The 23,880-nt window shown below is 40.7% G+C and overlaps 2 protein-coding genes across 2 annotated transcripts in view; both read left to right on the plus strand.

Annotated features, from left to right (window-relative positions):
• The first annotated feature begins 9,113 nt into the window (after positions 1-9,113).
• On the plus strand, positions 9,114-16,794 carry LOC108442524 (H-2 class II histocompatibility antigen, A-Q alpha chain-like). The gene is made up of 4 exons (XM_017722603.2): positions 9,114-9,189; positions 12,343-12,585; positions 15,499-15,780; positions 16,490-16,794. Exons 1-4 carry the CDS (start codon positions 9,135-9,137, stop codon positions 16,609-16,611), a joined length of 702 nt encoding a protein of 233 aa, XP_017578092.2. The 5' UTR covers positions 9,114-9,134; the 3' UTR covers positions 16,612-16,794.
• Positions 16,795-19,675: 2,881 nt separating this feature from the next.
• LOC108442521 (H-2 class II histocompatibility antigen, E-S beta chain-like) overlaps positions 19,676-23,880 on the plus strand; it is an 8,747-nt gene continuing 4,542 nt past the window's right edge. Inside the window, exons 1-4 of the mRNA XM_017722599.2 lie at positions 19,676-19,732; positions 20,430-20,699; positions 22,895-23,176; positions 23,344-23,466. Of these exons, the coding sequence (XP_017578088.2) occupies positions 19,681-19,732; positions 20,430-20,699; positions 22,895-23,176; positions 23,344-23,466 (727 nt within the window). The 5' untranslated portion in view covers positions 19,676-19,680. The remainder of the gene's footprint in view (positions 19,733-20,429; positions 20,700-22,894; positions 23,177-23,343; positions 23,467-23,880) is intronic.

The raw sequence follows: 23,880 nt of genomic DNA on the forward strand, positions 1-23,880 counted from the left end.
CAATAGACCACGCTATCCTACTAGATAGACTAGAAAACCTTGTAGGGGTAACAGGAACAGCTCTTTCCTGGTTCAGGTCCTACCTCACCGATCGATATCAGTTTGTTAATGTAAAGGGTGAATCATCTGTTCGTGCAAAAGTAATGTATGGTGTTCCACAAGGCTATGTTTTAGGACCTATATATATATATATATATATATATATATATATATATATATATATATATATATATATATATATATATATATATATATATATATATATATATATATATATACATATATATATACATATATATATATATATATACACACACACACACACACACATATATATATATATATACACACACACTCATACATACATATATTATACACACACACACACACACACACACACATATTATACACACACACACACACACACACACACACACACACACACACACACACACACGCACGCACGCACGCACGCACGCTACCACTAGGCACCATTATCAGTAAACACGGCATAAATTTCCACTGTTATGCCGATGACACCCAGTTATATATATCAAGCAAACCGGATGATAAAATTAAACTTGGCAAGATTGAGGACTGTATAAAAGACATAAAAGATTGGATGTCAAATAATTTTCTGCTACTTAACTCAGATAAAACAGGAGGTCCTGCTTCTTGGTTCAAAATTAGCCAGAAACCGACTAACTCAACACTAAAATTAAGCTTGATGAAACAGAGATTTTTATCTGTTAAAAATCTTGGTGTCATGATAGACACTGATCTCTCCTTCGACACACATAACTAATATCACTAGGACAGGCTTCCTGCATCTCTACAATATCGCTAAATTAAGAAATTCATTATCTCTACAGGATGCAGAAAAGCTAGTTTATGCATTTATTACTTCAAGGCTAGATTATTGTAATGCCCTGCTGTCTGGATGTCCCAGCAAAAGCCTTAACAAGCTTCAGCTAGTCCAGAACGCTGCAGCCAGAGTCCTCACAAGAACTAGGAAGTTTGACCATATCAGCCCAGTTTTATCAGCCCTGCACTGGTTACCAGTTAAATTTCGCATTGATTATAAAACTATATTACTGACATATAAAAGCTCTAAACGGGCTCGCCCCTCAGTACCTGAGTGAGCTCCTCTCCCACTATGAACCATCACGCCTACTTAGATCACAAGGTGCTGGCTTACTACTGGTACCTAGAATTAACACTAGCCCTCCTGAGATTTCAAGATCCTCAGGACATCACCCCTCCTTCTTGCCAGCAATTAGCAGGACCTTACATCACCCTTTATGTTAATTCACAGAGGAGGATTGAGACAGCAGCTCTGTGGTGCACACAGAAAGTCTAATACTACTACTAATATCCTCTGCAAATATATAATATTCTGCTAAATGTTTGTTGTATATCAGATTTTTTTTTTTGTATCTGATTTGATCAGAATTATTATTTTGTTATTTAGTGGGATTCATTATTTATAGATTGATAGATAGGAATTATTAGCCCTAGTATTGCTCATATTACTCTTAAGATGTATTAAAGAAAGCTTAATGGTTATATTGTGCAATTCTAAGAGCTAAGAGTCAGCACATAAGGCTGTGTGCTGACTAATGGTGGAATACACAAGGACGTCAGATAACAGGTAATACCTCGAAGCTGATAGTAGTAGACCCTGGGATTAGCACACAACACATGTGGTTCATCTGGTCAGATAAGCAGAGCCATTGTCTGGAAAACGGGGGGAGTTGATAAACACAGGAAATACCTTAAGCTGACCTTGCAGACGCACTCACGTCTGAGCACATCCTTAATCTTTTATGATGTGGATTAGTGAGATGGCCTAACGCACACATTGGAGGCTGGGGTAAGGGAGGAGCGGTCATGCGACTATAAAAAGGAGTCAGATGAGAAGAGGTCAGAGCTTACTTGGGAGATACATGATGCATGTTCTCTGTTTGTAACCTCTCCAGAATTCTGTAATAAAACCGTTTGTTTCACTTCAGTCTGATCTACTCGTCTCATTTATTTTGCATCAACGAACACGCAGGACTGGTTTCGAGATAGATAGATAGATAGATAGATAGATAGATAGATAGATAGATAGATAGATAGATAGATAGATAGATAGATAGATAGATAGATAGATAGATAGATAGATAGATAGATATTTCTTTTCAGCTAGAGGTATGGAGCCACAGATTTTCTTGTTTATGCATGTCATTAGCGCCACACATTTACATCAGTCAACCATTATCACGGGTCCATATTATCGCCTTCATATTGTTGCCGGATGTGCATGTCATTAGCGCAGTATTGGCGTTATGTATGAAGTGCCACGGATTTACATTAGTATGAGCTGCTGTGGGCGTGTTCTTCAGAGTTATGATAAAAGCAGAAACACAAATGCAGGTGAATTACATTTTCCCTACTATGCTGTGTGGAGAAGACTGAAAGCACTATGGCAAGCCAGAGGACGTACACCGCTAAAGAAGTTTTGGCTATCCTTACCAACGTGGACAGCTGTGAGTCCAATGGGAGAGAGGAACTCTGATATTTAGTACGTGTAATTAACCTTGCGTCATTTGTTTACTTTTACTTATACAGCGTAGGATCACAAGCAGACTGCGGAGTTTTCTGTGTTTGGTCGACAGAGATGCTGAGACTCATCACTGAATGCACAGTCCATGGTGTACAGATCAGATGGTGCGCTGCTGACGGTGTATGCCCCCAAGACCAATAAAACCGTCTGCGTTCTCAGCACTATGCACACGCACGTGAAGATTGCCGATGACAGCAAAAGGAAACCAAACACGGTGACAGACTACAACCGGATGAAGGTATGCATATGTGTTGGCATTGCTAAATCAATTTATCCAAAATATAACGTGTACGTCTTTGTAATTGTTTTTTGCAGTGTGCCGTTGACATCATGGATCAGAAGGTGCGGGCATACACAGTGCACGCAGGAACACGCCGGTGGCCAGTTGCAGTCTTCTACAACCTACTTGACCTGGCAGCGATGAACGCGCATGTTTTGTACACGGCATGCATGGGGTCCACAGAGAGTAGGAGAGTCTTTCTATGTGCACTTGCTGAGGAACTTCGTCATCGTTATCTGCAGGAAAAGGAATTGAGGAAAATTCCACGTCCTCTGCCTGCTCCTGGAAAGACCCAGTGTCAGGTGCAGTCGCACTGCAACCGTAACCACAGCATAAACCCGTGTGCTGCATGCGGCAAGTACACCTGCCGCAAATGTAGGAAAGAGGGTCCCTGGCTGTGTAGCAAATGTTAGCTACAACTTAGCATTGTTAGCGTTGATGTATTTGTTTGTTTTTCTGACCATTTGATCAGAATAATGTTGTTTAGCACCACATGTATTTGTTTTTTCCTCTCATTGCCTTTATTGAGTATATTCTGTCGAGAATAGCTTTACAATTGTTGTTGGATGCAGTACAGCATAAAATAGAATAAACAGCGCTTACACAAATTGAAACGCAGAACCGAAAATGTTCGATGATGAAAAATATCTTTATATATTATAGTAAAATAAATGTACAAAGAGCGAGATTCAAACTGTAGGTTTATTGTTTAGCAGGATTCATTAGTGAAACAGTCGTCTCTACTTCTGCTGCGACGTGCGCTTGAATTTTAACTTTTGAAACACGGGTCTACAAATTTTCTGCCGCTTGTTGTAGGATCGGTAACATACAGTCCACTTGTAACTTCAAGTTTACCTTGAAGTTGCATCACTTTCGTTGCTTTGGGAGTTGTATGAGCTCGAGGTGGGCATGGGGGGGGGGGGGTTTCCACTTCCACCGCACGCCATATAATTACCAAGACAATGGGCGTTAATCGCTTCACAGCAGGGGAGTGGGCTACATGGTCGCTGGTTTCCCTAACGAAAATTTTCGGAGCTGGCGGAAGATTAGTGTTAATAAAGGTACATCAGGGGGAGAGCTTTCTCATACAAAGCCCCCCAGCTCTGGGATAATCTTCCTGCTAATGTTCAGGACTCAGACTCAGCCTCAGCCTCAATCTTGAAGTCTAGGCTAAAAACTTTTGTACAGTCAAGCATTTGGTGACTAGTCTTCCCTGTCAGGTCTAGACCTGCTGGAGTCTCTGCTGCTCTGTTTTACTGTAATCTGTGATCAGCCACTCTTTACAGTACTAACTCTGTTTTTTCTTCTCCTTTCTCTGCCGAGCTGATCAGCTGCCCATCCTGTGTGCCTGATGCTGTTGCCTCTACTGCCTTGATTGGTGCCGCTGCTCACCAGCCTTCTGGACCGGTTTGACCACCACTGAGCTTCTTGCTGTACAGCGCTGTGCAGTCCTCACCCTCAGATCTTTCTTTTCCCACTTTACTATAAAACTTCATACTAATAATGTTTGCTATCCGGTGTCGACCAGAGGAGGATGGGTTCCCCTTCTGAATCTTCTTGGTTCCTCTCAAGGTTTCTTCCTCTTTTAGGGAGTTTTTCCTTGCCACCGTCGCCGCTGGCGACGCTCATGGGGGCTCGGACCCAGATTTTCTCTCTTCTTTTCTCTTCTCTCTGTAATGCTGATTGTTCTGTAAAGCTGCTTTGTGACCACACCTGTTGTAAAAAGCGCTATATAAATAAATTTTGCTTGCTACCTTGGCTGATTGACACAGGGGCATCAATCCCCTGACCCAGAATGGATACCAGATTGATCCATCAGGGTGCATGGTTTTGGTACAGATGATGCAGTTTGAGCTACAGCTGTTGAAACTCTTCCCTTGCAGATAGCTATAGGTCAGAATGATTTTGTGGACCAAGTGTGGCGTTGTGAGAGGGATCACTGCTGGAGTCCAATTTGTTGAGTAAGTGTAGTGTTTCTCATGACCACCGAGTTTCTATTAGCCCAAGGAGTTCTCAGGATTATTGCAGATTGAATTACATTCCCTATTAGGCTGGTGAAAAAGCATACTGAACCAGGACAGCCCATCGCATGGCATTTGACCATTGATTTTAGGGCACTGAATGCAAAAACTGAGACAGCTGCCCCTTTAGTTGCTAGTTTACTAGATATCCTTTCATCACTTAACCCCAGTTGTCACTTCCTGTCTGCCCTGGGTTTGCCAAATGCCTTTTGGAGTGTTCCCATCCATGACAGTCAACACAAGCTTGCTTTCACTTTTGAAGGGACTCCACTCACTTGATATGATCAAGTTTTTAGTTTTAGTGAGGACCCTGGCTGCAGCGTTTTGGACTAGTTGAAGTTTGCTTAGATTCCTGCTCGTACATCCTGCATGTACTAGTGTTTCTTCATCATGCAGGGACAGGGCATTTCTTATCTTGGCAATATTGCGAAGATGTAGAAAAGCTGACCTAGTGGTGCTGCCTGTATTGATCGAATGATAAATCTGAATCAATTATGATACCAAGGTTTTTGCTGCTGAGTCAGGTGTAACTGGAAAGTCAGTTTGGATCCAGAAGGAGAATCTCCTGTTACTGTTTAGTAGGAGGAAATTACATAAACATCCAGCATTTCACATCATTCATTTTTCCACAAATCCCTTTGCAATTGGACTACATCAAGATGCTGCTTAATTCCCAATTTTCCCAAAATCAATTTCACCATTTCATCCATTCAAACTCCTTCCCATTATCTGAGGATAGTTTGGTGAAAACACCGCAAGGATGGGTGAACTCTCCCGTGATTGCTGCCTGTGCAAAACTCTGAAACCATTTTCCAAGACATGACGCATTGCTTTTTTCTGTTGACATTCTGCTTCAGTCACAGACTGAACAGGAACTTCTTTTGCTGTTGGATGAACTGTTTACGCTACTGACACAGGGAGGGCTGAAGCTGAACCCCAAGAAACTGCAGCTGATGAAAAGGTAGGTGACCTTCCTAGGAAGCATCATATATACAGTTTTTATCAAGGCTTAGACACCTCAGAAGCTCAAGATGAGGCTTGAGAAACCCAAGAAGTGAGGGGGAGTGCAAAACTCTCAGCCCTCTTACCCAAATTACCAGCTGTTTCTACTGACTCAAGACGAGACAAAGACACAGCAATGTGTGTCTCCTTCTCTGTGCTTATGAAGCCTTCTGCCCAGGTGTAGGATGTTGAGCTTGATTGGACCTGGGGAGGAGTGCTTTGTCTCCTTCTGGTGGCCGGGAGTGCTGCAGCCCTGGAGTCAGACCTTACAGAGACTCTCATTTCCTAAAATTCATGTGGAAAATGTCTTTATTTTCTGATTCCTGCAGTGCTCAGATAAAGCTTAGCCATTAAAAAGCCACACGAGTCGGCCCTGTGATCACGATGGAGCTCTGGGGACTTTTCCTTTCACAGTTTACTACAGCTTGTAAGCAATAAATTTGACCAGCTCAGAAGTTCCTCATTGCTTTTATTTAAAGAGGTAACCTTGTAATTTAGCAGAGCTGCCCAAACTGAGGCCTACAGCTCATGTTCCAGATAAACTCCAATTCAGAAACGGCTCAAACAGTATAACAGTCAAGATCTTACACTGTACATGTTCTGAGGCCTGCATCCTCACACTGAGCACTGCTGCTATGCTTTCAAATGAGTCCTCAACTGCCACACTAGATAAATACAAGCTAATGAGTGTTATGACCTGGTCTAGAGTCAGGCCATAAAAGTCCAGTGTGGGGTGAAATGTGTGCTTTTGTGAATGTGTGTAAAATGGCAAATGGCTCTTAATAGCAAATCCAAAGTGTATCATGCAACAGGTACAGTACAAACACCAGTTTGACTTCAAGTTTGGCCAAAACAACAATTCCAAGAGAGATGGAAACATGGGAACCCCAGCCAAACAAATAATAAAGAAAAGACAGGCAGCTTATCGCACTGCTATTATGCTCTATGTGCTGCAGTGTGGATTCTGTCTGCATCTCAACTTCAAGAGCAATTCGGAAGAGAAAAAAAAAGTTTCATGGTCAAATACTGTACAAATAAAGTTGAGAACTGGTTGCCCAACTAGGCACACAGATCGCCTTTGGCAGCAGCTACTGAAATGTGGAGCAAATCAGGCCTCATGGCCTTTCTGGACTTCTGTACTTTTCTACTACACATCATAAAAGTTAAGTCTGATGATAATGTTCTGAAGAATATCTTACAGTAGGATTACATCATGTCTATACACTGTCCACGTTGCACGTCAGTCCATTTGGAGTCAGACATACCCAGTTAGATGAAAAGCATCTTGTTCAACATTTTTAAAAACAGTGAATGTTTGTGGCATCATTAAATTTTGCACCATACAAGTAAGTTTTATATCATTTTTGTATGACAAATAACAGTGATATTTTATATATTTAATTTCTGTCATTTTACAGTATGAACAGTTTATTTTGTGTATTTTCATAGCACAAAGTTCCTTGGCATTACTGTCGTTGGAGTTGTCCATAAGAGCACTGGTGAGGTCAGGTGCTGATGTTAGATGATCAGTTATAGTCTCTCTAAATCATCCCAAAGGTATTGGATGGAGCTCCATCACTCCAGAGAACACATGGAGTCACATTCTATGGAGATTATACAAGTGTGAGTGCAGAATTGCTGCTTAAAACAGCAGAATTTGCATTAGAAGGGCTGATCCCTCACCAAAGAAATACATATAATTAATTATAATTATAATAATTATTAATTCATGTTATTAATGTAGTAGTAGTAGTAGTAGTAGACTTTACTATTACAATTACTTCTATGTTAAACTGTTCTGTGCTTTGGCAACAGCCAAATAATAGCCAATGGCTCATTCCACCAATTTGCTCCAGGAGGCGCCATTGGAAAATCTTCATAGTGACTGCTTTTGGGCTCCACAGTGCTTCTCAGCATCAAGAGCATTCAAACACACTATGTTCCAAAACATGGATTTTTCAGGTATGAGGTATAATTAGGGGTTAGTTCGCTTGGCAAGGAGTCTTGTCAGGGTGGCATGAGTATATGTTTGTGTCTGCAGCTACATGCCTGGAATTTCACATACAGGACAATGTATATTCATGTAGCTCTATTTAGTAGTTTTGAAGAGTGGTCCATCCAAACATCCTTCTGAACTTCAACAGACAGCAACCAACATATGTAGTTATCTCTTCTCTTCAACTGTGTTTGGTAAATAACAAGTTTGAATAATGAAATACCAAATTTCTCACTGGTTCCGATGCCCAAGCGCCTACTGTAATAAGCCAGAGGTGACAGGCAACATTAGATTAGACTATATTACAACCAAATAAGTGTACAGGCAAGCAGTAAAAGCTTCAATGCAGTTGACATTTGCTGGCTGTTCAAATCATTACTTGAACTGCAGACGTTTTTAATCTAAAAATGAATGGAATTGTAGTTCTGAACAAGTGAAAGCTTGAACAAGATGGACACACGAGGTTGCAATGTAACTATTTATTTGCCTTCCAAAATGGTTACATAGCTCATAAGATTTATCGTCTTTCCAAGTAATTTTAGGCCAAATTGAAAATTGACACACAATGTAAAGGACAAGAGGTCTTTTTATATGATGTCAAAAACTAAAAAACAACAAAAATAGACATACAAGGTTTTCTTGCAATAGCAGTGATATGCTTGTGTGAACGTCTCAAATCACTGTGTAATGGTGTTTTGATGCTGTGATATTAAATCCAGTAAACACTTTTTCAGGTAAAACTTAATGCAAACTGTATCCGTCGGTTCTCTCGCTCCTCCAACTTAATCCTGCAGTGTGGTGTTATGAGTGGTCCCAGCTGGAAAGGGTCTTGTGTGCACATATCGGTGTCTTGATTTCTTCTGCGCATGATCTATAAATAACAGACAAACTTTTTACACCATTTCCTGAGTTTTGAGACCCCTCACGCTGTGGAATGGGGGTAGTAAATGGTGTGTCTGAGGAGGGGGTGGCAGCTTCCATCCCATAGATGCAACCCTGACACCCCCTAATCCAAAAGTCTCCTGCATGATGTATATGAATAAAATGAATATCAAGGTCTCTGACAAGCCAACAACTCAACCTACCTAGAAACTGCAGTGTCAGTGAAGCAATATTCCTATTGGATGATTCACTGTGAGGTCACAGTGAGAGAGAGGGAACCAGAGGGATCGTATTCAGTCAGCTCTCACTCATGTTTGAGTTTGTTTTGCTCCTGCGGTGACCAAAATGAAGCCGTGTTTGATTCTCATCTGGGCAGCTTTTCTCTCCACAGAGGCCAAAAGTAAGAAACTGCTTCAGTGTTTAACAGTGAACTGAGCTGCTGGGCTGCAGTTGGTGTCTTGTGTATTATTGTAATGGGGTAAAGAGCTCTGAGACAGATAAAGATAAACAGAAGTTTAGAGGAGTTTAGGGCTTTTGATGCATAATGTATAATCAAATTTCACTGTCTCTAATAATGTCAATGTGCCTCATTCACCAATATCTTCAGACGTTTCTTTAAAGGAAGGTCTTAGGATAAAGTCTATGCCAGGGTCATCATATGTTCTTAAACTGCAGAACCGTTCATACCTTTGGTCATTACCTCTTGAGCCTAAGAATAAATCCCGAATAAGAAACAGCATGAATGGGAAATTTCTTCTGAAGAACGGTTGGTGAACGAAGCCTGATGGTTTCTGAAAGTTTTAATAAGTGTATTTTTATTTGGCAGGAACCAGTGTTTGATATCAAGGCAGACGACTTGGTGAAAATAAACGAAACATTTATTAACACATTAGACACAAATGGAATAATCAACAACACACATGAGTATATTTACAGTGCATATGAGCTAAATGGTGATTAAACTAATGTGTGTGTGTGTGTGTGTGTGTGTGTGTGTGTGTGTGTGTGTGTGTGTGTGTGTGTGTGAGAGAGAGAGAGAAATTTAGAGAGGGAGCGCATGTATGTGTGCATGACTGCTTCAGGGGGGGGGATCTAGGCTGCATCCAGAAGCTTCTTCTAGTGCTTCTGCCCTCACTTCTTATCAGAGGTAGGAACAAGTCACTAAGTTGCAAGAAGCAAGTAAGGCCCAGTCCCATTTCACCCCTCACCCCTACCACTGAGCCCTTAGCCCTCCGTTTTGCGCATTCACGTCTAGGGATAGGGTGTCCTAATTATTGTTGGGATAGAGAGGATGTAGTGTTAGGGCCACATGGTCCTACAAATAGAGGTTTTTCTGAGGCTCCAAACAGAGTGATATGAGAAAAAACAGCACGATGGAGCACAAGTGAACAAAGAAACCCACAAATGTGAGAATTTTCTTCGTTAAAAATTATGATGATATATTGTGGTCGTTTTACTCGTAACAGGCAATAAAGTAGCTAGCCAGCTAAATTTCCCATTCCACCTTAAATAGTCCAGCAGTTCTGACGCCTGAGGCACCAGAATGTAACTGCTGCACCATTTAAGGTGGAACGGGAAAATCAGAAACAAGAAGCTGGAGAATCTCTGACTTTAGCTTCATATGACTGAAGAATTAGGGGGCGGTGATAATAAATAATTGCCCCCCTCTTTGAAGGCATGTGATGCCCTAAATGTGACTAAAGCCCAGCAGTGAGGAGCTGAACTTTCCCCTCCTCTGCTGTCCCTGCAGACGGGCCGGGTCGCCTACAGAGCAGCGCTGGTAGCTGTTAATGAAGTGATGGTCTTTTATTATGAGGGTCCCATCTCAGAGGGAAGATTTCAAACACTACCCCTTGCTATTCAGTTCCAAGGGGCAAGGAGACACTCAAAAACAAGGGGTAGGGGTAGAAATAAGATAAAGGACAGGGCTACAGTCTCAAGTCTTGACCCTCGAGTCCTGAGTCAAGTCCCATATCAGGAAAGTCAAGTCAAGATTTAAGTCCCATGTTAGTACAGGCGAGTCTCAAGTCGAGTCCCAAGTCCTAATTTTGGAGTCCTAAACAAGTTAGTCTGCATTCCTCAGGTTACATTAGGCTGCTTCACCACTGAACAGCAAAAATGATAGTAACAGTAATGCAGTCTTTTAATGATAGTGTGTTGGTAGTGTGTGGCTGTGTGTTATTTACCCTTAAAATTAAAAGACAAAATCCATGTTACCATGATAACCATGACCGACATAAACGTGTATACAAAGACTAGTGCAACCACACACAAGAAGAATTTTCAAAGTACTATTAAACTTAACTAAAAATAGATATTTGAGGACTTTTTGTGATGGTTAGGAGCTCTGCGAGCACAGGATTCAAATAAAAACTAGCTCAGCTAACTAAAAGTAGCTCAGCAAACTAAAAACAACTGCTAGTTTTATTTGAGTTTAGACGACTACAGAAGCCGAAATGTTCAAGCTGAGCAAAGTTTACAGAAAAGACAGCAAACGATGGTGAAAGATGAAGATGAAATTGGCTGCTTCAGATTTTCCATTCCATCTTAAATGATGCAGCAGTCAGGCACTGGAATACTGCTTCGCCATTTAAGGAGGAACGGCAAATTTGAATATGAAGCTGATGAATAACAAGTCAGATTAAGCCTTGCGGGGAGTGCTGCACTTGTTTTACCTGCATCTTTGGCAAAGGTGTGGACTCGAGTCATATGACTCAAATCCGACTCAAATTTGATGACTTGAGACTGGACTTGAAAAAATCTGGACTCGACTTTGACTTCAAAACCAATGACTCAGACTTAAGACTCAAGACTGTAAGCAAAAGAAGCATGGAGAGAGTTTGACTGCGGACGGCTACACAGTCACTTTTCATTGCATTTATGGCATTTGGCAGACACTCTTATCCAGAGTGACTTACAATTTGATCATTCTACACAGGAAGGCGAAGGCAGTGTTAGGAGTCTTGCCCAAGGACTCTTATTGGTATAGTGTAGGGTGTTTATCCAGGTGGGGGATTAAACCCCAGTCTGCAGAGTAGAAGGCAGAGGTGTTACCCATAACACTACACCAACCACATTTTCATGTGATTGGATTAAATTCCTGACATAAATCTGATATACAGCACATTCACATGACTTGGGACTTTAGATTCTCCTGTACTGACTCAGGATTTACTTGGGACTTGACTCGGGACTTGAGCGTCAAGACTGGAGACTTGCTTGTTCCTTGCAACTTAATGACTCGTTCCCATCTCTGCTGATGAATCCTGGAACATACCGTGACAGATAGGCTGAAGGAGAACAGTAGGGCTTCCTTTACGGGATTATTCCATATTTGGGACACTTGGTAACCCTAATAACATGCAACCAAAAAGTGAAGCTTATTCCCACAAGGATGAAGTTTGCAGGGGCAGTTTGGGTCAAAAGGTCCTGGTACTTGAGAAAGAGAAAAGGAGAAGAGATGAATGTGTTGCATCCAGATAATGAGGGTTAAACCAATAAAACAGTATGTCTGAATGCAGGCACTGCCATGCTGTTCTCCTCTCTTCCTCAGCTCAGCACAGGGTCGTTGGGCTAATCCTGTGCTCTGATACAGAGCGAGAAGTCATGTATGGAGATAATGAAGAAGAAATGTACCACATTGACTTCAGCAAGATGAAAGGAGTGATGACACTGCCCAGGTTTTCAGAGCCCATTTCCTATCCAATAGCTTATGAGTCAAGTATGGGTAGAATGGAAGTTTGCAAAAGCAGCTTGAAGATTTGGACAAAAAACTACAGCAATCCTGAACCGCTAGGTAAGACACTCCATCACCACATTCCACATTTTCTTTTTCCCAACATACACTGTTAGAAATAGGTTCTATGCAGGTACTTTTTTCGTTCATCGAGGTACAACCAATGTAAATGTTCCATCAAAGGTTCTACAGTGGTTTTAAGGTCTGACTGTGAACCTCAAATCAGTTTCTCCAGGTGAAAAGATGGTATTTGTACCTTTTCATAACCGAATGTTTTAAAACAGAGCAGTAGAATAAAAGCCTGGAGGCGAGGCGGGGTGTGTGGAGTCAGTCCAGCTTAGAGCAGATCATTATGGTTCTGTTATGTTCCCTGATTAAAGGTACTGAGATGAACCCCACCCCAGTGACAGTTTACTACCTTTATTTCTGAGAGTGTAGACATGGAACTATGTGGACAAAAAGTAGTAAACACATACACATACAGTCTTCTGCAAATATTTGGGCACCCCTGCTCAAATTACACATGCTGATTTTCATTCCAGTGAAAGTTAACAGATCTTCAGAGAACACACTGAAATATGTCGCTTTCTGCTAACTGTAGTGACCAGTTCTGTTTACTTGCTGAGTTTCTCAAATTGATCAAATCAAAATGTGCAGTAACTTTTGCACCGGCCACATTTTTTATAATCTACCTGGAGAGGTTACATGTTTAATTCAGCAAATAAACAATAATTATGTATTAAAATGTGCAGAAGTGTGTTCTCTCAGTGTTAACTTATTTACCCTTGGAGAATCTAGAAAACGTGTGACTCTGGCGCACGCAAACTTTTGCGTATGACTGTCAGAGAAAGTCTTGTCTGATGAGATTGAGTGCGTTTACATGATAATCTGATCATAGTTAGATTTCTGCAGTTGTCTGTGAATTTCCCCGCTGTGGGACTAATAAAGGATTATCTTATCTTTATTATCATTTGATTACTAAAATGGTCATGTGAACAGCACATTTTGATTTCTTAGATCAGAGTCTAGAAGATCTAGAAATCTGATTAAGAAGTCTAATAATGAGAGCTGGATTTTAGCTCAGTAATTTCTCTGTGACTCTTACTCTGATTTCTTTCGTATTTCTCAGTCTGTGCATGTGTGAAAACAGACAGCTGTACCGGAAATAAGCAAGCAGTGTTGCTCCGAGATGCAGCAAAACACTTTTGGAGAGACACTAAAACCGACTACATACTTAACAAAATGAAGGATTTAAATATTCTTCATCTTTTAGATGATGGATGCTCATATTTTAGGTAAAGTGGCACAATGTTAAAAAAAAGCCATGAAGTTTGAGATTTAAGTTGCGTCTATGTCACGTCTTCTTCTGTGAGTTTATTGGCTGGTTGCAAAGTAGAAATCCGAAAACTGCCTGACTCACAAGTTTCCTCATTGTCTGATTACTCCAGTGCATGTAAACACATTTAACGGACTACTGACAAAATCGGAATTTTTCTGGAGTTATCGGATTGTTAAGTGAATGTAAACACACTCATTGTCTTGTATGTATGATGGCAGTTCTATGAAGAAATTACTGTGCAAGCTTATACACTGTGCTCATTTCAGTATCAGAACATTTTAGTGAAGTTTTTTTTTACGTAAAGTTGCTGGAGCGTACGTTTAATTGAGTACACGTTAAACACACACACCACAATGGTCACCACAAGAAAAGTAAAACAAGCGTTTCAAAAGTCTGAGACTACATTAAAAATGTGGGATTTTTAAATGTATTTATTTACTTACATGCGGAAATAAACAACAAACCATTTTAAAAAGTTTTGAAAAAACAAAGCAATGAGAAGGCATGAGAAGAAAATGAAGATAAATGAAAGATTCTGTACTTTTTCTACCTCACTGTTAAAATTTAAGCCAAATCTGTCATTGCCTCGAGCCTTCATTTCTCTACCAGTGCCCGTGATGCTTCTTGATAGTTTCGGAAGACTTTTATGAGATTCAGTGTGGAAACAGTGACAAAGTTACTCGTTACAGTTACAGTGACTCGTTCTTAGCCAACCTCAGAACAGCTGTAGGCATAGACTTAACAAGATGCTATGCTACCTAGAGCAACTGACGTCTTGGGATGTTTAGATATGCAGTATATGTAGTATAGGTTAGAAACAGTACAGCTATCATATTAACCTGACAGGTTTTTGAGGTTTATTACAGATTATGCTCATAAAATGCAAACCCCATAATTTAGCCTTTGTTTGGACCACTTATAATATTGGTAGCTAAATCAAAATGCTTCAGCTTTTAGTCTAGTTTTAGTATCTGCTCAGTTTAGGACACACACTTCATAGTAGCTTGATTACATTTAATTTAAATTGTAATGTGAAAGTGAGATATATTATTTGTAATTTTAAAAAGTGTAAATTTTAAAGCATAAATTCAAGTGTGATGCAAATTAAAAGCACTGACGATCTCAGACATTTGGACCCCACTGTATGTCTCTGTAGGAACGAGGAGACGGACGCATATGCAGAGATAAGCGACTTTTATTATGGGCAAATCTAGGGACATAATTGAAACGGTCCAGGGTCATAGAGCCAACACGGATTGATTGGGGAGCAGACATGACAGACAAACTATTATCAAAAATACAAACAGTACATCCAGGACAACAATGCAAACAAATCAGACAACAATACAAAGACCAGCCACCAGACAGTGGAAAACACAGGCTTTAAATACATAAGGGTAAACGAGGGACAGGGGGAAACACAGGTGGAGACAATCAGGGGTGGAGTCATGAAACAAGGGGGCTGGACTAAAAACCAAAACAAATACACATGGGCCAAACCAAAACTAATGCACATGGACCGGCCTGGGAGGTGCCAGTCGTGACAGTCTCACAAAGTCATTTTGACAGTCTTCCATATTATTTAAAGTCTAAAAGTTGCATTATGAGCAATAACTGAATAACTGTATCCATAGATGCTCCACAAAGCTCCATCTACTCCAAGGATGAACTGGAGGTGGGCTTTGAAAACACCCTCATCTGTTACATCACTGGATTCTACCCACCACATGTTAAAGTGTCGTGGACCAAGAACAACGTCAATGTGACGGATGAAGTCAGTCTCAGCAGATATTATCCAACCAAAGATGGAAGTTTCAACGTGGTCTCCTTTCTTAAGTTCATTCCAGAGCAGGGCGACATCTACACCTGCACTGTGGAGCACGCGGCCCTGGACAGCCCGCTGACCAGAACATGGGGTGAGATTTATACCTGCTGTACACGTTATTGGGTGAATTATTCTGTATTGTGTATTAGAAATTCTTGTCTCTGGATGCGTCGAGGCCAAGTAAGATGTGAGTTCAGCTGAAGATGCTGGAAACAGGAGGTGTAGTGACATTAAATATTTTATTAATATTGTTGTTGTTATTATTATTATAGAATGTTGGAGATGGAGCTGCCGGGTAGAAGGAGAAGAGGTAGACCTCAGAGAAGGTTTATGGATGTAGTGAAGGTGGACATGGAGATGGTTGGTGTGAAAGTAGAGGAGGCAGTGGATAGGGCAAGGATGGAGGCAGATGATCCTCTGTGGCGACCCCTAAAGGGAACAGCTGAAAGAAGAAGAAGTTAGTTGTTATTATTATTAGTAGTAGTAGTAGTAGTCGTAGCAGCTGGTATACCATATATATATAGTAATTTAATAAAGATTGTACAAAAAACATAAGACAGATCAAACAGCTATCTACAACCACTTGATTCCCTATCAGGCTGAACATCCCAGAGCTGGAACCATGTCAAGATCTCAAAAACTGTTATTGGATAATAATATGTGTATAATGATAGTTTCATATACTACAAAACTTCTATTAGTACCTCACCAGATACCTTTATGAAACACCTCAGCCCCGCCCTCCACAAGCAATTAGTAAAATATTCATGCTTTTATTTTTGTGTGTGTTTGTTGTACAGATGTGGAGGTCACTCTACCCAATGTGGGTCTCTCCATATTCTGTGGAGTGGGTCTGGCTGCAGGCATGATGGGAGTCGCTGTTGGAACTTTCTTCTTCATCAAAGGAAACAACTGCAAATGAGACTCTGACTGTAAACATCAGAGGAAACTGTGTGTGTGACCAGGTTTTCCTGGGGGGAGTGCTTATCTTGTGCAAAACACTTCATAAAATATCTGGTTCTTATGTTGAAATGTACCTTAAAATCAACCTTTATTTTCAATCATGAAAGTTTTCATCTATTGCACTTTCCGCAATAAGACATAAGATGACGATTATATATATATATATATATATATATATATATATATATATATATATATATATATATATATATATACACCGGCAGTCGGCTCCAGCCTCCCACTGTGACCCAGAAGAACAAGCAGTTTAAGAAATGCGTGTGTACAAAAATTTTATTTGATAATATATTTTGTAAAATATAGCATTACTCATTAAAAACTGTATGACCTAAAATATTATTCATTATTATTATGTTGTAGTCTTAGTCCAACTTTGCACTGCAACTGTAAGTGATGGAAAGGCTATTCTCTGTTCCTTTCTTCTCTAAAACTTGAACACGAACTAAACTACATAAATTGTCTATCCTTCTGATCTGCTCTCAGGGGATGTTTGAACTGTGGAAGCAACGAGCATCAACAAACAACAACCAGACTTTATTTAAACGTCTACGACAGTGGTTTTCAAGGTGTGGTCTGCAGACCCCCAGTGGGCACTAGGGGTACTGCTCAGAGGCCGCTGCCCATGTTTTTTTTTTTCTCTCTTTAATAATCAGTACAATTTGACATGTAACCAAAGCTAGTTTTGAATTTTAAATACGATAAATATTGTTATTCCATAAATATTGTTATTTAAATATGGTTTTTGTTGATATTATTTGCAAAAATAAAATATATCTTATTACACGCTACACTATACCAATAAGTCCTTGGGCAAGACTCCTAACACTGCCTTCACCTACCTGTGTAAAAATGATCACATTGGAAGTCGCTCTGGATAAGAGCGTCAGCCAAATGCCATAAATGTAAATATTTGTCTCCCAGTGTCTGCATGGGTTTCCTCCCACAGTCCACATACATGCAGTCAGGATAATTGGACATGCTAAATTGCCCCTAGGTGTGAATGTGTGTGTGATTGCATAATAAACTATAACAGTTATATTTCGCTCACATGCTTCAAGAGGGCTGAGGGATCTTTGTTTCACATATTATGTTGTTATAACATCACAGGCTGTTTGTATATCAAATTTTTGTTTCTGCTGTGGACTGTCCCCAGTCTTTGAGCTCCCTTGTGCCTTGTGGTCTTTGACTCCTGAATCTGTGATGGGCCACAATGCCCTGGTCAGTAATTCATCCCTGTCTCTGTGCAAGGCACAGTCAGACTACTGGTTTCTCTGTGTAGCTCTGACTGAGGCTGTGATGGGTGGGGCCAAACCATGTTGATACGGAGGCCTGATGAGGACACACAAGTGTATTATAACTATGTGGAGGGGGCATGTTGTTAGTGCTATGATAACATCTGGTGTGGCAGAGATAAGACAGAAACATCTTATGTTTTGTATATCCATTAATCCCATTGGGGTCATTTGTGTAATACCAACAGAAATGGTCCAAAATCGCCTGGAATATATAATTTCTCTAATAACTTTAATTATAAGGTAGGACGTTTTTTTTGTCTTCTCCTGTAATGTTGCCATTTTGCAGATACAGATACATGCTTTTGTTCCGACAGCGATGATAGCTATTGTAAAAAGGGAATTCACATTAAAGAACAGAAAACTGGGCCTGTATATCACTGTAGATAAACACAGACCTCATTAGACATTTGAGCTACTGTACATACCTCTTATCTCTTCTTAACCCTCTGGGATCGACGAGCTTCAATGCTTGTCAATGTTTATGTTTATCTGTCTTTGCGATAAAATGGCACAGAAATATGATTCAAACATTCCTGAATCTGTAGCGTCGCCCTTTCCATTCCATCTTATCATGAAGGAGTTATGAGCCTATGAAGAGGGGCTGACATACACATCATCTGCCTCTCACCGTGTGGAACTGGTGGATTCGTGTGTCCGTCTACATTCTGTGTGAAACTGACCAGTGGACACTCAGGAAATCACTGACCACGACTGACCATCACGCCAGAAACCCTTCATTCTTTGTTCAGTCCACATTGGAGACTCGTGTGAAATGGCGAGCAGAGAGTTTACAGCTGCTGAAGCTGCCGCAGTGGTTTTTATGCACAAGTCTTTAAAGTAGAGTTTAACTCTCAGAACCCCAAGACAGGCACACATACCATACGTCCCTATTTTCAGGATACTGGGCTACTCAGATATGTCATTATTTGATGCATAAATGCTAAGACTGTTTTGATATCTTTATAAATTTGGCTAATTGTTGATCAAAAATGTGCTTAGCACCTGCAAAAGGTTGTCATTTTTTGCTTAAACAGATTTTGAAAAAAGTGTCAGCTGAAATATCTTTACAGAAATGGTTTTAATTTGACATTGAGCTGCATGTTTACTGTTCTGATATGAGAATCATGTCTTTTAACCCTGTGTTTTAATATGGACGCTGAAAGCTAATATAATGGTAGCGAATGGATTTCAGGCTTTGTTTGGAGCTGCGTTACTGGCTGATGCTTAGCCACAGCTGGACGTAACTATGCTGGTTAGTGAGGGCGGGGTATGCTGAGTGTTCTCATTTGCATATAATGTTGCTATTTTACCCCTTTGTTATAAGATGAAGGCTAAAAGCAGAGAGCTATAATCTGAATTTTGGGTGATATTTAGAGCCTGATGCTGATATTGATAGTGAGGGCCGGGTCTGCTGAGTGCTCTGATATGTGTGCCTTGTCTGCACCTGAAACTGGTTTAAAGTTATGAAGGATAAAATGCAGCTAGTATATGTACCATATTCAGGTTCTAGGTTTTAAGAAGATATGCAAAAATTGAGGAAATGCCCCAGATGGTGAACTCCTAGCTCATCTAATCTGAACTGCAGTCTTGATGCAGCCTAGTAACATGTGATGCAATGATATGTAGATTCTGACTGGTCACTGAACTGAAGAGTCCCTATGAACTGGAACTCACTCTCCTAGACTCTCTCAGTTGTTGGATGTAGAGCGAGAAAAATGTTGCTGAACCTCCTGCTGCTGCTCCTGCTGACTCTGTCTATAAAAACAGGTACGTTTACATTTAGAACTGTTTTCTACTGAATTGAATATACAGGCTGTGTTGAACAAATTAAATTTAATAACCTAAACTCAAAACTACAGAATCTGTATAAAAATATGTTTGCTTATTTTATCTGGGTGGGCTTATTTTGTGACTTTTCCCTAAATTAAACTGTATCATTTTTTATTTATACATTCCTGGGCAAAAACAATGGGCCAAGCCCAAAGTAGCAAAGCATTAAGCTTAACAACAAGTCATTAAATAAATAGATGCAGGAAGTTTGTATGGAAGAGCTTTTCTTTTCTTTTCTTAAACTCGCAGACAGACAGTCTTTTACTGAAAGAAGGGTCAGGATTGACCCACTCATCATTGACGGCTTCAAACAGCTGAAAAACACTGACAGGCTAGTTTGTGTTTAATGTAATACGGAATATTCTCTATAATATGTATACATTCTCTCTAAATCTGGGCTCTGACCAGCTAAACACCATCAGTATAAGCTGCTGTATTTGGGGCTTGGCCCATGTTGTGGTCAGGAGTGTATTCAAATTTTAATGCTAATGCTAATAATTAGAATAGTACCCAAAAACTCTTAAAACCTAATCTGTTTAGGCTTTATTGTGATTTGTTTAAATGGCTTTCATATTTCTTTCTTTCTCTTGCACATTTCTGTTATTGCTACCTGCGTCTTCCCCTCCACTGGCAGACGGATATTACTTTTCCATGGTACATGAATGCACCTGCAGCTCAGAAGATCTGAACGACATAGAATACATCTATAAGGTTTATTTTAATAAGGAACTATCGGTGCAGTTCAGCAGCTCTGTGGGGAAGTTTATAGGCTTCAATGAGCTCGGAGTGGCGGATGCGGAGCGCCGGAACAGCGGCAATTCACTGCAGTTTCACAGAACTCTGCTGGACGAAGTCTGCAAACCCGGCCTAAATATAATGTACTCTCATTTCCTCAATAAGAAAGGTAAGTGGCACAAATGGCCTGCACGGTATGAAATTATATGTTTAAAAGACACAAGTGCTTTTATTAAACTCAGCGAAACCTCACACCACTGTAGTGTTATGTGAGTAGCAGTGCAGTTCGGTTTCCTGTATTGCACATGCTAGTACATTTAGCTTCTCCAGCTGTCATCGGGCAGAAGGCAGGATCCTTTGGCTTAGTGGTCATTTCAATTTTACCATGATTTCAATAATCGTTCTCTCTGGGCGGATAAAATGCATGGATTTCCTCCGGTTTCCTCCCACGGTTCAGAGACATGCAGTCAGGTGGTTTAGACATGCTAAATTGCCCCGAGGTGTGAGTGAATGTATCTGTCTGTCTGCCTTGTGATGGACTGGCAACCTGTCCAGAGTCTATGCTGCATTTCGCCCAATGACTGCTGGAATAGGCTCCAGCGACCTAGAAGGAGAAGAGGCTTAGAAGACGTATGCATGCATGTTCACCATTGGTGAGAGACGTTTTGAATGACCACTTCCACATGTCATCACCTACTGTGTCCATTCATTTCTCTCTGTTTTGGTGATGTGATCACATTTCTGCCGCTGACCTCTCTCTTTCTGATTACCTCTCTCAGTTTAATTGCCCTGAAGAGCTTTGCCAATGGTCTTATCTCCCACACCTTTCTATGTAAGCAATGTTGATTTATCTTACATGCATGCCATGTCATCTGTTATATCAGCTGATGTCCAGACACAATTACTTTAAACTGTTTTTGTTGAGATTAGGCTCCATAACGAGTTACGAGCTCAGGACCCACTGATTTCAAAAGAAACTGCAAACTGTCTGGGGTCTAATTCATGTATTCTGGTCCTGACTGAAACCAAGACACACTGTCCCTATGTGTTGTGACTTAGCGTGAAACATGATGCCAAAGTAAGAGTGAGACAGTTGCGTGAAACATGAGGAGCCCAGCAGCTTATTTTTCAACAAAAGGAAAAAGAAAGTCCAGTAGTTGTTTACACCCAGGAACAGGTTAGATACGCAGCATGTTGAGAAAGGTCAGGCACACTTCAACCTGGGCAGTTAGCTGGGATATTACCAAGTAATCCTGCTTTGTGAAACAGGCTTAACGCCAACCTGTATTGCTAATGAAAAAGGTAAGTCATTGGTAATTAGTGGTCAGCCTCTAAACAGTAATTAGATTGGCACAAATAGACAAAACCAAAGGCCTCTCGAATCCAGATAGGCAGGTAGACTGTGTCTCTCATTGCTTTTCCTGAATAAAATAAGCTCTGTTTTATCTTTATTCAACTGCAGAATGTCTTGTCCTAACCAGTTAATGAGGTACTTACAAAGTGAGTCAAGGGGACTTGTCTGGGCCAAGAAAATCTCAGTATCTTCTGTATAGCCTTCTAGGATAGTCTTCTAGGACTTGGCTAAAAGGAAGCATATATAAATTAAATAAGAGTGGCCCGAGAATCAAACCTTGGGGAACACCGCACATCACTGGTAGTTGAATGAGACTACACGTTTGGCGAATGGTATTGGGTTCATTTCTGGCTGATTCCAGGTTGTTCAGCTGTTCTTCTGTCACGGCTGCCAACTAAAAAGATGCTCAGTGGTGACAGTTTGGGAATTTAGTGTAAGGAGCTGGAGAACGAACTGCCGGCTGTGCAGCGAGTGGGCGGAGCTCGTTACTCTGACGTAGCAACAAGCTGCTCGTTAAGGAGCTATAATTAGGAGGAAGGAACTGAACATTAAAACACATTAAACGCCGCGTTCATGGCCAGTTTATTCATTTCTTACTGTATTTATTTACCTGCTGTATTAAAGCAGCCGAACACTTGAGGAGTGAGTTATCACTATAACATCATGGCTGTGATGATCTACAGCCACCAAATCACAGCCGTGACGTTATTTCATGATGACACACGACCTCTCAGGTTCTATTGCTTACAATTTTTTAAAACGGTGAATCATGTTTTAAACTGCAGCTGATATAATAAATATAATAAACATGATTTAATTATTAATGTATCCACTGATGTAGATATGGTTATGATTAAATCTATGAATACTGATATTTGTTATTTTAGGCTAATGTTCCTGTCATTAGTAGGCTTGAGTATTTCTTAAAGTTTTATCATTTAAATTAACGATTCGCTAATTTAAAAAATAATTTTATACGCATATAAACAGCATCTCCTCTTTTTTTGTAGTGCGTCCCAAGATTCGGCTCAGGTTTCAACAGGAGGCCAGTGGTGGTCCTCCTGCCATGATGATGTGCAGCGCATTCAACTTCTACCCCCCAGCCATAGATGTGTACTGGCTGAGAGACGGTCAAAAGGTGACCACTAATATGATTTCCACTGAGGAGATGGCTGACGGAGACTGGTACTACCAGGTCCACTCCCACCTGGAGTACACGCCCACATCTGGAGAGAAGATCTCCTGTGTGGTGGAGCACGCCAGCTCCAAGAAGCCCATCATCATTGACTGGGGTGAGAATGAACACACATTGTTTATAGAATCTTAAAAATCAATCACGAATTAGCACAATTTGAGGTCACATTAGGTGGCTCCATGCTGCTGGTGATCGATTTGATTCTAATATAATATGAAAGTACTTAACTTTACTGAAACCCGGACTACTTGTGAAATTCCACAGAAGTTTCCACTCTTTCTGAGTTTGAGTGGAACAAGATTGCTCTTGGAACTTCAGGGCTAGTGTTGGGGCTCATCTTCTCATCTGCTGGTTTCATCTACTACATCTACAAGAAGAAATTTCCAGGTCAGTGCAAACACAAGAGATTATTATGAATGATCCATCTGGAGCAGAGGTTGAAAACAGTGCCTGGACCCACATGTTGGCCAAGACACTCACGCAATTTGATCTAATCTCACGTTCTCATGCCACACTTTCACTCTCACGCACCATGTTGCCTCGGTGGCTCGGTCCTGCCGCTTTGCGCTGTACAACATCAGACAGATACGGCCGTTTCTAACACAACAAGCCACCCAACTCTTGGTACAAGCAGTGGTCATCTCACGCCTCGACTACTGCAATGCCATACTGACGGGCCTCCCGGCCTGTGTTGTAAAACCACTGAAGATGGTTCAGAACGCTGCAGCGCGTCTGGTCTTTAACCAACCAAAACGGGCGCATGTCACCCCACTGCTCATTGAGCTCCACTGGTTACCGGTT

This window comes from Pygocentrus nattereri, chromosome 29, assembly GCF_015220715.1.
Source record: "Pygocentrus nattereri isolate fPygNat1 chromosome 29, fPygNat1.pri, whole genome shotgun sequence".
Classification (NCBI taxonomy): domain Eukaryota; kingdom Metazoa; phylum Chordata; class Actinopteri; order Characiformes; family Serrasalmidae; genus Pygocentrus; species Pygocentrus nattereri.

Excerpts from the sequence above, each read along its gene's own strand:
- LOC108442524 (XM_017722603.2), top strand. The coding sequence starts at position 9,135 with ATGAAGCCGTGTTTGATTCTCATCTGGGCAGCTTTTCTCTCCACAGAG. Across the intron at positions 9,190-12,342 it reads TCTCTCCACAGAGGCCAAAA|CTCAGCACAGGGTCGTTGGG; the intron begins GTAAGAAACTGC and ends TCTCTTCCTCAG. Across the intron at positions 12,586-15,498 it reads CAGCAATCCTGAACCGCTAG|ATGCTCCACAAAGCTCCATC; the intron begins GTAAGACACTCC and ends CTGTATCCATAG.